General features: G+C 41.0%; 1 protein-coding gene across 8 annotated transcripts in view; it reads left to right on the top strand.

Moving 5' to 3' along the window:
• The first annotated feature begins 52 nt into the window (after positions 1-52).
• LOC105466421 (leucine rich repeat containing 34) overlaps positions 53-12,033 on the top strand; it is a 27,608-nt gene continuing 15,627 nt past the window's right edge. The window contains exons 1-7 of one of the 8 annotated variants that reach the window (XM_071091225.1): positions 53-328; positions 3,948-4,065; positions 4,978-5,045; positions 5,165-5,259; positions 5,779-5,862; positions 8,226-8,354; positions 10,632-10,727. In XM_071091225.1, the coding sequence (XP_070947326.1) occupies positions 190-328; positions 3,948-4,065; positions 4,978-5,045; positions 5,165-5,259; positions 5,779-5,862; positions 8,226-8,354; positions 10,632-10,727 (729 nt within the window). In that variant the 5' untranslated portion in view covers positions 53-189. The other 7 variants (XM_071091223.1, XM_071091222.1, XM_071091221.1 and 4 more) reach the window with 7 other exon arrangements.

Genomic DNA, 12,033 nt, shown 5'->3' with positions numbered 1-12,033 from the left:
CCTCCCTCAGGCTGCCTTTAACCAGGGCAGAGTGACAGAAGACCTCCACAGAGTTAGCGGTCACTGCCTTAGCAGTTAGGCCTCGGGGCCCGGGCAGGCACAGCTTGCTGGACTCGGCGCAGGCTGGCGCTGGGGCTTGTGTAGCCGCCTCACAGCTGCAGGCGGACTGTAAGCGCGCGCGCGGTCGCCATGGCAGCGCAGCCGCCGCGGCCAGTGGGTGAGAGGAGCATGGGGAGCCCCCCGGAGGCCGCCAGTGCGCCGGCCAGGTCCCCGGCTTGGGCCCCCACTCAGGCCCGTACTGCGGGAGCGGCCCTGGTGGGCCAGCGCGGTAAGAAGTAGGGAGCCCGTCTGCGCGGCCTGGCCCGGACGAAACGCGCGAGGGGCGCCGGGGTCCCACTGCCGGAGTCCTAGCAGCCCGCCAGCCCAAGGCGGCGCGGAGGGAGAGTGCCCCTGGGAACCCCATCTGTGACCAGAGGTTTGGGGCGCCCCGAAACGAGGGCGGGAGAGGAGTCCCCGCCGTTTGTGCGATAGGTTGTGCAGATGGTGTCTGTCGCCGTGCTCTCGGGATCTCCAGGGTCTCCCTCCGGGAGGGTGTGGCTGGAGGGCTCTTCTCAGACCCCTTTTTGTGAAAGTCCCAGAGAGCAGATCACAGGTGGGCATGAGGGTCTTGATACCGTTTCTGACTTTGCACCTCTGTACTGTCTCCATTTTAAATATTTCTGCGCCCATGAATGATCTTTAGCGAGTTAAGCATACCCTGAAGGGCCACCCCTTACACGCCATTTCCGTTTTATATGCTTGCTTTAAAGTATGTTTGTGGATACGGAACTGTGTTCGGAGGCTGGCTTAATAGTACTCACTGAATGGGCAGTGTTAGGCTCTGCCTTTAGCATGAAAGGAAATTAAAGCTGGGATAACAATTTGTTCAAATGTGCACACTGCGGATTCTGGGTGGGGCCCCCACGTTCTGACTCATGCTCATCTCTTGGATTTCCCAGTGCTTGGCTAAGTATAGAAAAGCATGTTTTGGAGGGATCTGCCTCCTAAATAAGTCCTTTCTCTGGAAATTGTAAAACGTGCTGCCAGAGTCGTGGATGAAAAAATGAAATTTGGGTTAGGTTCTTTACATTTTTCTGCGTAGCTGGGTTATTTCCTAGTTTTTACTTTACTATATAGTATAGGAAATAAATTCATTGGTGCCATAAAATCCTGGCATACAAAATACATAGGTGAATTTTAAGTCAAAGGAAGGGTAGCAGAAACTTTTAAATACTGTAAATCTGTGGCTAGCTTGTTAAATAATAATATTTCCATAATTTTGTTTAGCTGTATTTAGCTCGTAGTCTAAGATTCCTTCATGCCTTTGCGAAAATGAATTGTAGTCTGACACATTTCTGTGCCTTGTTTGTGGTGTGGGCAGCGCTGAATCTCGGAGATTCTCAGGGCAATCTTTCTCTTAATGCCAAGGAAGACAGTAGGGAAGAAAGAAGCCTACTGGGAGCCCAGCTCCATCTTCTATTTGGGATCTACTTGCTTTGTTTCCTGGGGAGGACGCTAAAGCAGCATTTTCTAGATTGCATTCCAAGTGAGGTGTGTGTGTGTGTGTGTGTGTGTGTGTGTGTGTGTGTGTTTGAGATGGAGTCTCCTCTGTCACCCAGGCTGGAGTGCAGTGGCACGATCTCCGCTCACTGCAATCTTGCAACCTCCACTGCTCGCGTTCAAGCGATTCTGTCGCCTCAACCTCCCAAGTAGCTGGGACTACAGGCACGCGCCACCACGCCGGCTAATTTTTGTATTTTTTGGTAGAGATAGGGTTTCACCATGTTGGCCAGGCTGGTCTCGAACTCCTGGCCTCAAGTGATCCACCTGCCTCGGCCTCCCAAAGTGCTGGGATTACACGCATGAGCCACCGCACCCGGCCAGAAATGCAGCATTCTTATCTTCCCTATTCTCAAGCTTAACAGTTTGAAGAGTGTGCACATGTTTTAAATACTCTGAGAAGTGTTGTGTCTCTGTATAGTTTTGTTTATTTTAGCACTTCTCAAACTTACTTGATAATAAAACCTATTCTGTTTGGAACACCTTTGATCATCCTGTAGAACATGAATATTCCACAAAATACAATTTGGGAAATATTGTGCTACAATATCATTTAAATACATGAAAATTTTCCAAAATAGGTGAAGCTTTTTCAATATGTACATCTATCCACATGACAGAAATTATGCTATTTAAAATTGTCAGAGATTATCTAGTGACATGGGAAAACTGCTTACAATATAACGTTAACTGAAAAAAACAGCATATAAAATTATATCCAAAGATTCCAATTTTGTTTAAAAAATACTTAATATGCATATGAAAGAAAAACTATAGGAAGTATGTATGCCTAGACCTCAATTGTGGTTGTTCTTTGGCAGCGGGATTGCAGAGTAACATGTATTTTCTTTTAATACTAGAAATTTCCGGTCGGGTGCATTGGCTCACCTGTAATCCCAGCACTTTGGGAGGCTGAGGCGGGCTGATCACTTGAGGGCAGGAGTTTGAGACCAGCCTGGCCAACATGGTGAAACTGCGTCTTTATAGCCGGGTGTGGTGGTGTGTGCCTTTAGTCCCAGCTACTTGGGAGGCTGAGGCAGGAGAATCGCGTGAACCCAGGAGGCAGAGGTTGCAGTGAGCTGAGATTGCGCTCCTGCTCTCCAGCCTGGGCGGCAGATTGAGAACTGGTCTCAAAAAAAAAAAAAGAAATTTCCAAATTGTCTGGAATAAGTATATTAAATTTATTTTTAAAAAGGTTATTAAAAACTATAAGAAAATTTTGTTTGCTTTCATCTGAAATGTAATGTTCCTCATGTTAAATCTTGTTCTGCAGATCCATTTAGCAAACTCATTATTCTTCAGAGTGCAAAGGACACTCAGTAAACATTTCTGAGATATAGAGACTTAGAAGAGAAGCCAGCTCCTAAAAAGCTAGGCTGGTTGAGCAATGAGATCTCTGTGCACAAATTTTTAAAAGACATCCACAAAAGGTAGAAGTATAGAAACAAAAACAGTGGCCTGTGCTTCTAAGAAAAGTAACAGCATAACTTCTACCCCAGAAGACGTAGGCCTTGCAGAAGATGCTTTTGAGGTATTACTGAAAACAGTAAGGTCATTAAGGAAAGCTGCATGTATAACAGAAAGGAGATCTCAATTCCTGCTTTGTTTCTATCTTCTTAAGAACTTAGGGAAAAGTCACCTTTAGAAAGAGGAGATGGAAGGCTGGGTAGGAGAAGAGCTTCTGTGAGCCAGGCCTCGATTTGGTATGAAGAACTGACAGTTACATTCAAACTTGGGATGATGTAGAGGGTATCCAAGAAGCTTGTGGGAGTAGGTGATTTTTCAGATCCCTTTTGAGTTAGGTTATTAGATAAAATTGTTTTTATATGAAGCTATTTTAAGAAACCTTTTCCTCTGATGGATGCTGAGATACTGAAAAAAAAAAAAAAAAAAAAAAGAAAGAAATGTTGAGTCACTGCAACCCAATAGGGCACAGTGGAAAGAGGTTTTGGAATCAGTTTGATTCTGCACTCTGCCCTTATTAGCTGCATGGTTTAGGACAAAATATATAATGTCTTTGGAAGTCATTTTCCTCAGCTACCAGAACTGGCACATAATGGAGCTTAGTTCTCCCTTAATGTCACTTCCAATGTAGGGTGCTCACTTAAGCCAGTGTCTGCCAAGCCTCAGTGGGTGGTTCAGTGGCCCTAGTTCTCCAAACAGCATTTTAATTATCTATCCCATTCTTTTTCTCTTCTTTTTTTCTAACCTTATTTCTGTTTCCTTTTCTTCCCTACCCCCACTATACACACGTACAACTCATATCTTTGAAAGAAGTATAGTTTTTATGGTATTCAAAAAGTTTCTAGAATAATTTATATGTGATGGATGATGCATATATTTTTCAGAATCTCCAGAATCTGGTCTCCAGGAACATTATTCTAATCTGTGTATGGAAAAATCCCAGAAAATTAATCCTTTTATATTGCGTATACTCCAAGAAGTGGATAAAGAAATTAAAAAGGGGTAAGAAAGACAAATACTTGATTACATTAATAGTGTTTGCTTATATTCATGTGTGTGAAAATCCTAACATATTGAGTGATTTTATAGCCATTTGAAAATGCTTGGTAAAATGGATATACCGTTTGATTCAGGTAAGTAAGCAGACGAGCAACACTGTTAGTAGGTCTTAGAGGTGGTATAGCATTCAGGAGAGAGCACTAGACCGGGAGTACCCAAGCTTGGGCTCCAGAGTGATCTTTAACTTCTGTGGGCGGGGTGAACCTTTTTTGTGTGTGTGTGGGCGGGGTGAATCTTTTTTTTTTTTTTTCTGAGACGAGTGTGTCCCTCTGTCCCCCAGGCTAGAGTGCAGTGGCATGATCTTGGCTCACTGCAAACTCTGCCTCCTGGGTTCAAGCAGTTCTCCTCTCTCAGCCTCCTGAGTAGCTGGGATTATAGGCGCCCGCCACCATGCCCGGCTAATTTTTGTATTTTTAGTAGAGACAGGGTTTCACCATGTTGGCCAGGCTGGTCTCGAACTCCTGACCTCAGGTGATCCGCCCGCCTTGGCCTCCCAAAGTGCTGAGATTAACAGGCGTGACCACCGCGCTTGACCTGAGCTGGGTGAGTCTAAGAAAATCATTGAAGTTTTCAGTGTTGTTATCTATAAAAGTGGGGATACTGTTTGTGTGAGTGTGAGTGTGTGTGAGAGAGAAATTATACGGAATCTTTTAAAGCACTTTGCAGTCTGCAGAATGTTCAGTAGTTTTAAGTTACCTGTTATAAACATACTATATAAGTCTACTTACTTTATGCTTGCTTCCAGTAACTGTTATCTGTGATATGACTATTTATACATGAAGGAAACATACTTTAATTCTTTACTGGGTTTCTGTTTCAAAATCTTTTTTTTTTTTTTTTTTTGTATTTTAACAGGCTAGCAGCAGGAATCACATTAAACATTGCTGGTAACAATCGCTTAGTGCCAGTAGAAAGAGTTACAGGTGAAGATTTTTGGATTCTTTCCAGAATTTTAAAGAATTGTCTGTATATTAATGGTATGTTTCCATAAGAATCAATACCTCCTGCTTTTCATTGATCTGATTTAAGTATTCTTTATAAGGAATATCAGCTCTATTCATCTGTGCTTCAGGTCTGGATGTTGGATATAACCTTCTAGGTGATGTTGGTGCATACTATGCTGCGAAACTGGTTCAGGTATTATTTTACTACAAAATGTCCTTAGTTCCATTTACAGTGAAACCAATTAGTCTAATGACACACACATAAAATACTAGTTTTACCCGATGTCAAGGGTCCCGACTCTGTGCTAGAACACTTGAAATATACTGGAAACCCACTGTGAATTTGGTCTCAATGAGCCAGTAGCTAGAGCTCCTGAGTTCTTTTGCAAACTTGTACACCATGATTAAATATATACACCACATCCATCTTTCAGATTGATCAAAACGAAAGTTTTTCTTTCATTTATATTGTAATTATATTTTGTTTACATAAGAATGATTTTTTTTTTTCCTTAATGGTAGTTGTTTTTGCTAGGATACAGTCTTTCTTGGTTATAAAGATTTTCTTTGGAGGAAAACACTTATTCAAATAAAGTATATACTGTGTGTGTGTGTGTGTGTGTGTGTATATATATATATATACTGTATGTATGTAAAACCGATCAATTTCCAATAATAATAATAATGTGTAATAGCTTATTTTCTCTCATAGAAACAACTCAATCTCATTTACTTAAACCTCATGTTTAATGATATTGGGCCTGAAGGTGGAGAATTGATTGCTAAAGTGCTACATGTAAGCATTTATGTATTTCAAACTAACATTTTATTTGGAAATTCTAACTTCTGATAGCTTGGAACCAACAGCGTCCGATGTTGAAGTGAATTTATTTTAATATTGTAGGAATACATGTTTTTATTATACTTTATTCAAGTGTAGACATTGCATGAACACTTTTGAAGTCATAGTTTTACTAAGATTTAATTCACATACATAAAATCTACCCTTTGAAAGTCTTCAGTGGTGTTTTAAGTATTAATATATTCACAGAGCTGTGCAAGTATCACTACTATCACTATTTTTAAAACATACTTATCACCCTAAAAAGAAAAGCCCTAAACTCATAAGCAATCCCTCTCCATCTTTTCCACCCCCTACTCTCCAGCCCCTGGCAGTCACTAACCTACTTCATCTCTCTATATATTTGCCTACTGTGGACATTTCATATATTTCATATAAACAGAATCATACAATATGTGGCCTTTGTGACTGGCTTAATGTTTTCAAGGTTCATCTTGAAAACCCAGTCACAAAAATTTATGTTTTTTAAAGAGTTTTATAGTTTTAGCTCTTTAATTCTTTGATCCATTTTAATTTTTGAATATGGTATGAGGTAGGAGTCCAACTTTATTCTTTTGCATGTGTATATCCACATGTCCTAACATCATTTGTTAAAAGACTTCTTTCTCCCATTGAATTGTCTTCACAGCTTTGTCCAAAAATCAGTAACCATCATTACAGGGGTTTATTTCTGTATGAATAAAGATCTCTGTGACATGAATAAGTTTAAGGAAAAGTGCTGTGCCTTGATAGGCATATGCAAATATCTTCATAAACCTTTTTAGTGCATAAAGAGCAGCATTGTGCTAGCAAGTCCCACCTTTCACCCTAAGGCGGTTTTCTCCTTTCTCAGTAAACAGAACATACAATCTGTTTTACACGGACATGTTCCATTGCCCAGGGATGGCATTCCATTGGGTTTTACACAGACATGTTCCATTGCCCAGGGATGGGCAGGAGACAGATGCTTTTCTCTATCTCAACTGCCAAGCGGCTTCTTCCCTCTTACACTCGTCCTCCTCAGCACAGACCCTTCACGGGTGTCAGGATGGGGGACGATCAGGTCTTTCTCTTCCCACGAGGCCATATTTCAGACTATCACATGGGGTGAAACCTTGGACAATACCTAGCTTTCCTAGGCAGAGGTCCCTGCGACCTTTGTCAGTGTACGTGTCCCTGGGTACTTGAGATTAAGAGAATGGTGATGACTTTTAACCAGCATACTGCCTTCAGGCACTTGTTTAACAAAGCACATCCTGCACAGCCCAAAATCCATTAAACCTGAGTCACCACAGCACATGTCTCTTGCAAGGACAAGGTTGGGGGTAGGGTCACAGATTAACAGCATCTCAAATACAGAACAAAATGGAGTCTCTTATGTCTACTTCTTTCTATATAGACACAGTAGCAGTCTGATCTTTCTTTTCCCTACATATGTCCTAATATTTACTCATTAGAATGATGAAATGTCTGTAATTTTGTGAAATATTTATCACATTATATTACTTTAAAAGTGATATAGGAGGAATGGGGAGTGACTGGTTAATGGAATAGGACTGGCTTCGGGGATGATGAAAATGTTTTGGAATTAGCTACAGGTGATGACTGCACAATACTGTGAATGTACTAAATGCTACTGAATTGTATACTTAAAAATGGTCAGTTTTATGTTATGTGAATTTCACCTCAATTTAAAAAAGTGAAGTGCTATAATTTTCTTAAGATAAATTTATAGATTTTTCCAGTGAAAGGAAAGTTTATTAATATATGGTTTATTTACTGGTTATTGCTTGGGCATCTGTTTCTTGGGCATTATTTCTACTCAACTGTTAAACTAGATTTTTATCTATTATGGTAGATTGAATGTTACCTTTAAGGAATATATCCTGTTCTGGCTGGGCGCGGTGGCTCATGCCTGTAATCCCAGCACTTTGGGAGGCCAAGGTGGGTGGATCATGAGGTCAGGAGATCGAGACCATCCTGGCTAACACGGTGAAACCCTGTCTCTACTAAAAATATAAAAAAAAAAATTAGCCAGGCGTGGTGGCGGGCGCCTGTAGTCCTAACTACTCGGGAGGCTGAGACAGGAGAAGGGCGTGAACCCGGGAGGCGGAGTTTGCAGTGAGCCGAGATCGCACCACTGCACTCCAGCTTGGGCCACAGAGCGAGACTCAAAAAAAAAAAAAAAAAAAGGAATATACCCTGGTCTGTCTCCATGAAAACTGGAGGCTGCAAATAGTAATAGTCTCCTAATTCATGTAATGTATAGAATTCTGTGGATTAAAAATTTTTAAATAAATTTTTTTTTTCCTTTTCAGAAGAATCAGACTCTAAAATACCTAAGAATGACTGGAAACAAAATTGAAAATAAAGGTGGAATGTTTTTTGCTGCAATGCTGCAAATTAATTCATCGTTAGAGAAATTAGATCTGGGTGACTGTGACCTGGTGAGTAAAATGGTTATGAGAAAATCATCCAGATAAGCTAAATGAGAGTCTTATCAATGACTAATTTTGCTTCTTATGTCTAATATCAGAGAAAAGGTATTTTTCCCCTAGACATAATAGTGCAGATTAATAAAATCAGACTATAGTAAATAACACAAAAATACTTAATAAAAATATTCCTAAACTTCCATCTACATAGCTCATCTTAAACTGTATGGAATTTTTAGAAAAAGATCATGTTCACTTTAATTAAACAAATATTACTTTATTCATATAATTTTTTTACTTTTGAAAATACATGTTAAGCTGGGTGCAGTGGCTCACACCTATAATCCCAGCACTTTGGGAGGCCGAGGCAGGTGGATCACCTGAGGTCAGGAGTACAAGACCAGCCTGGCCAACATTGTGAAACCTCGTCTCTACTGAAAATACAAAAATTAGTCAGGGCTTGGTGGCGGGAGCCTGTAATCCCAGTTACTCGGGAGGCTGAGGCAGAAGAATCGCTTGAACCAGAAGGCGGAGGCTGCAGTGAGCTGAGATCATGTCACTGCACTCCAGCCCCCGGGCGACAGAGCGAGACTGCCTCAAAACAAAAATAAAGTACTTTTTAGTAGTTACTTATATTGTAGCACAAAAACTTAAAATGATGCTAAAAGCTGCTCTGAAGCTGGGTGACATGACATGTACCTGTAGTCCCACCTATTCAGGAGGCTGAGGTGGGAGAATCTCTTGAGCCCAGGAGTTTGAGGTTACAGTGCACTAGAATCGTGCCTGTGAACATCCACTGTACTCCAGCATGGGCAACATGGTAAGACCCTGTCTCTAAAAATTATTAAAAAATATAAAAGTTGCTTTCAACCTTCACCTGGCCTGATAATGAGAAATGTGTTTTTTTGCATGTCTTCAAATTCCAGGCTTCACTTTCTCTGACATGTTTTCAAATCTTCAGGCCTACTCTTGGGAACCTGTTGTATAGCCTCAGGTTAATCAATGTGACATGAAAATAAGATGGGCCAGGGGGCTCTCTGGTTTAATAGATTCTGAAGGATTTTTTATTTTATTTTTGGAGACAGAGTCTCACTCTTGTCGCCCAGGCTGGAGTGCAATGACATGATCTCGGCTCACTGCAACCTCCACCTCCCAGGTTCAAGCGATTCTCCTGCCTCAGCCTCCTGAGTAGCTGGGATTACAGGTGCCTACCACCACACCTGGCTAATTTTTTTTTGTATTTTTAGTAGAGATGAGGTTTCATGATGTTGGCTAGGCTGGTCTCGAACTCTTGACCTCAGGTGATCCACCCGCCTCAGCCTCCCAAAGTGCTGGGATTACAGGTGTGAGCCACCGTGCCTGGCCCCAACTTCCTTTCTTACTTTGATTCTTACTTTTCCAGAGATACAATTTTGCTTTTATTACTCATGATTTTAAAGGTGTAATGGTTCAGCCACATCAATGTAACAAACAGTTCACACTGGGCTCTTATAATGCTCTTTTATATTTTTAAATAATTTTTTAGGGGTAATGATCTGGCAGTTTTAGATTACTGGTTTCTCTGTGGAGAATTAAAGGGTGGCAAGAAGCAGCCATCTGACCACTTAGAAGTCCAGGTGAGAAGTGAGGAGGACTTGGGCTGGGGTGGTGGCCACAGAGATGGACAGGAACAGACTAATTTGAGACATCTTTTGGAGGCAGCAGAATCTGTAAGACTTAGTGATCAACTGGATGGGAAGGTTAAGAGGAATGGCAGAGTGAGAGGAAGCCCATGGTTTCCGGCATACCAGCTGGGTGTACATGGTGGTGTCCATCACAGATACGGGGGAGGACTAGGCCCTTTCAGTCAGGTAGAGCAAGAGAAGCCTATAGGATCTGTGAAAAATGTGATTGGTAACCTTTTCCCACCACACACACTTAAAGTACTAGTATGAATATAAGAGTGCTTGTACAATGATATGTGTTGCATAAGTAGTATGAGCTCTAGCTGGGATCCACATAGAAGCTTGAGGGGTGAGGAATAAAAACCTAGAGGGAAACACCCAGGAAATGGACACTAAAACATTAAGAAACTCCCCATGCCATGTTTTAGTTAGATTTTAGGGCCAGGAGAAAAGAATACAGTAACAATTCATTTTTGAATTTGATCAACTTACAATTCAAAGTGCAAGGAATGCTTAAATTTTAAAAATAATTTTATCAGAATGCAGATAGCTGATCTTGAAATATTTATGTAGCGAGATTATTATATACTTTGTCAGTTTCCTTAATGAATTTACCTGTTTTTAGGGAATGCAAAGTGTGATAGCATTTGCTACAGTACTAACTCGAAACCAAGCAATTAAGGCAATAAACCTAAACCGACCTATACTGTATGGTGAACAGGTATGTATTCAAAATGATGGTAGTTAATATAACAACATGAATGAAACTAAGGTACTACTACAAGTTTATGTCAAGGTACATGAATACACTATTTTTAGACATGTGTGTACTATATCTTGTAAACTACTATTTATAAAAATGTTTATTTAAAGGAAAATTATATCAATTCTTGGTAAGATGTTTATAACTAAATATGCTTTTAGATATTGCTTACTTAAGCAGCAAACATGTCATCTTTTCTCTTGAAACTCAAGTTCTTAGTGAGTAAACCTGCGAGGGTCAAAGTGGTCAAGATGAAAGCATAAATAATGAAGTGGTTTTTTTTTTTTTTTTTTTTTTGAGACGGAGTCTCACTCCGTTGCCTAGGCTGGCACGATCTCGTCTCACTGCAAGCTCTGCCTCCTGGGTTCACACCATTCTCCTAATAGTGAAGATTTTAAAGGCCACATTATAAGAGCCCAGTGTGAACTGTTTGTTACATTGATGTGGCTGAACCATTACACCTTTGAAATCATGAGTAATAAAAGCAAAATGTGTGTGAAAAGCAGTCTGGAAAGTTTGGACTTGATCCTATCTATAGATAAGCTGCTTGCTGGAGACAGAAAGATGAGTAAAAACATGATTCCTACTTTCATGACTTCTTGCTCCTTCTGGGTGGCTTTCTTCTCCTATCACTTGTAAACAGCTAGAGAATAAGAACTCACATTATTATTGGTATAAACAAAAACGTATATCTAACTATTAGGAAAAGTAAATGGTCAAAGCACTTTATAAAGTTCAATGTTTAAAATGTAATGTTTGGCCGGGCACGGTGGCTCACACCTGTAATCCCAGCACTTTGGGAGGCCAAGGCAGGCGGTTTGAGACCAGCCTGGCTAACATGGCAAAACCCAGTCTCTACTAAAAATACAAAAATTAGCCAGGCATGGTGGCAGGCGCCTGTAATCCCAGCTACTTGGGAGGCTGAGGCTGGAGAATCGCTTGAATCCAGGAAGCAGAGGTTGCAGTGAGCTGAGATCTCACCACTGCACTCCAGCCTGGGCAACAGAGCGAGACTTCATCTTCATCTCAACCAATCAATCAATGTAAATGTTTGAATTTTGAACTTTTTTTTTTTTTTTGAGATGAGGTCTCACTCTGTCACCCAGGCTGGAGTGCGGTGGCATGATCTCGGCTCACGGCAGCCTCCACCTTCTGGCCTCAAATGATCCTCCCACCTCAGCCTCCTGAGTAGCTGGGATCACAGGTATGCACCACCATGCCCAGCTAATTTTTTTGTATTTTTGGTAGAGACAGGGTTTTGTCA

This window comes from Macaca nemestrina, chromosome 2, assembly GCF_043159975.1.
Source record: "Macaca nemestrina isolate mMacNem1 chromosome 2, mMacNem.hap1, whole genome shotgun sequence".
Classification (NCBI taxonomy): domain Eukaryota; kingdom Metazoa; phylum Chordata; class Mammalia; order Primates; family Cercopithecidae; genus Macaca; species Macaca nemestrina.
Note: the sequence above shows the minus strand (reverse complement) of the source record. Positions and strands in the feature narration are given on the sequence as shown.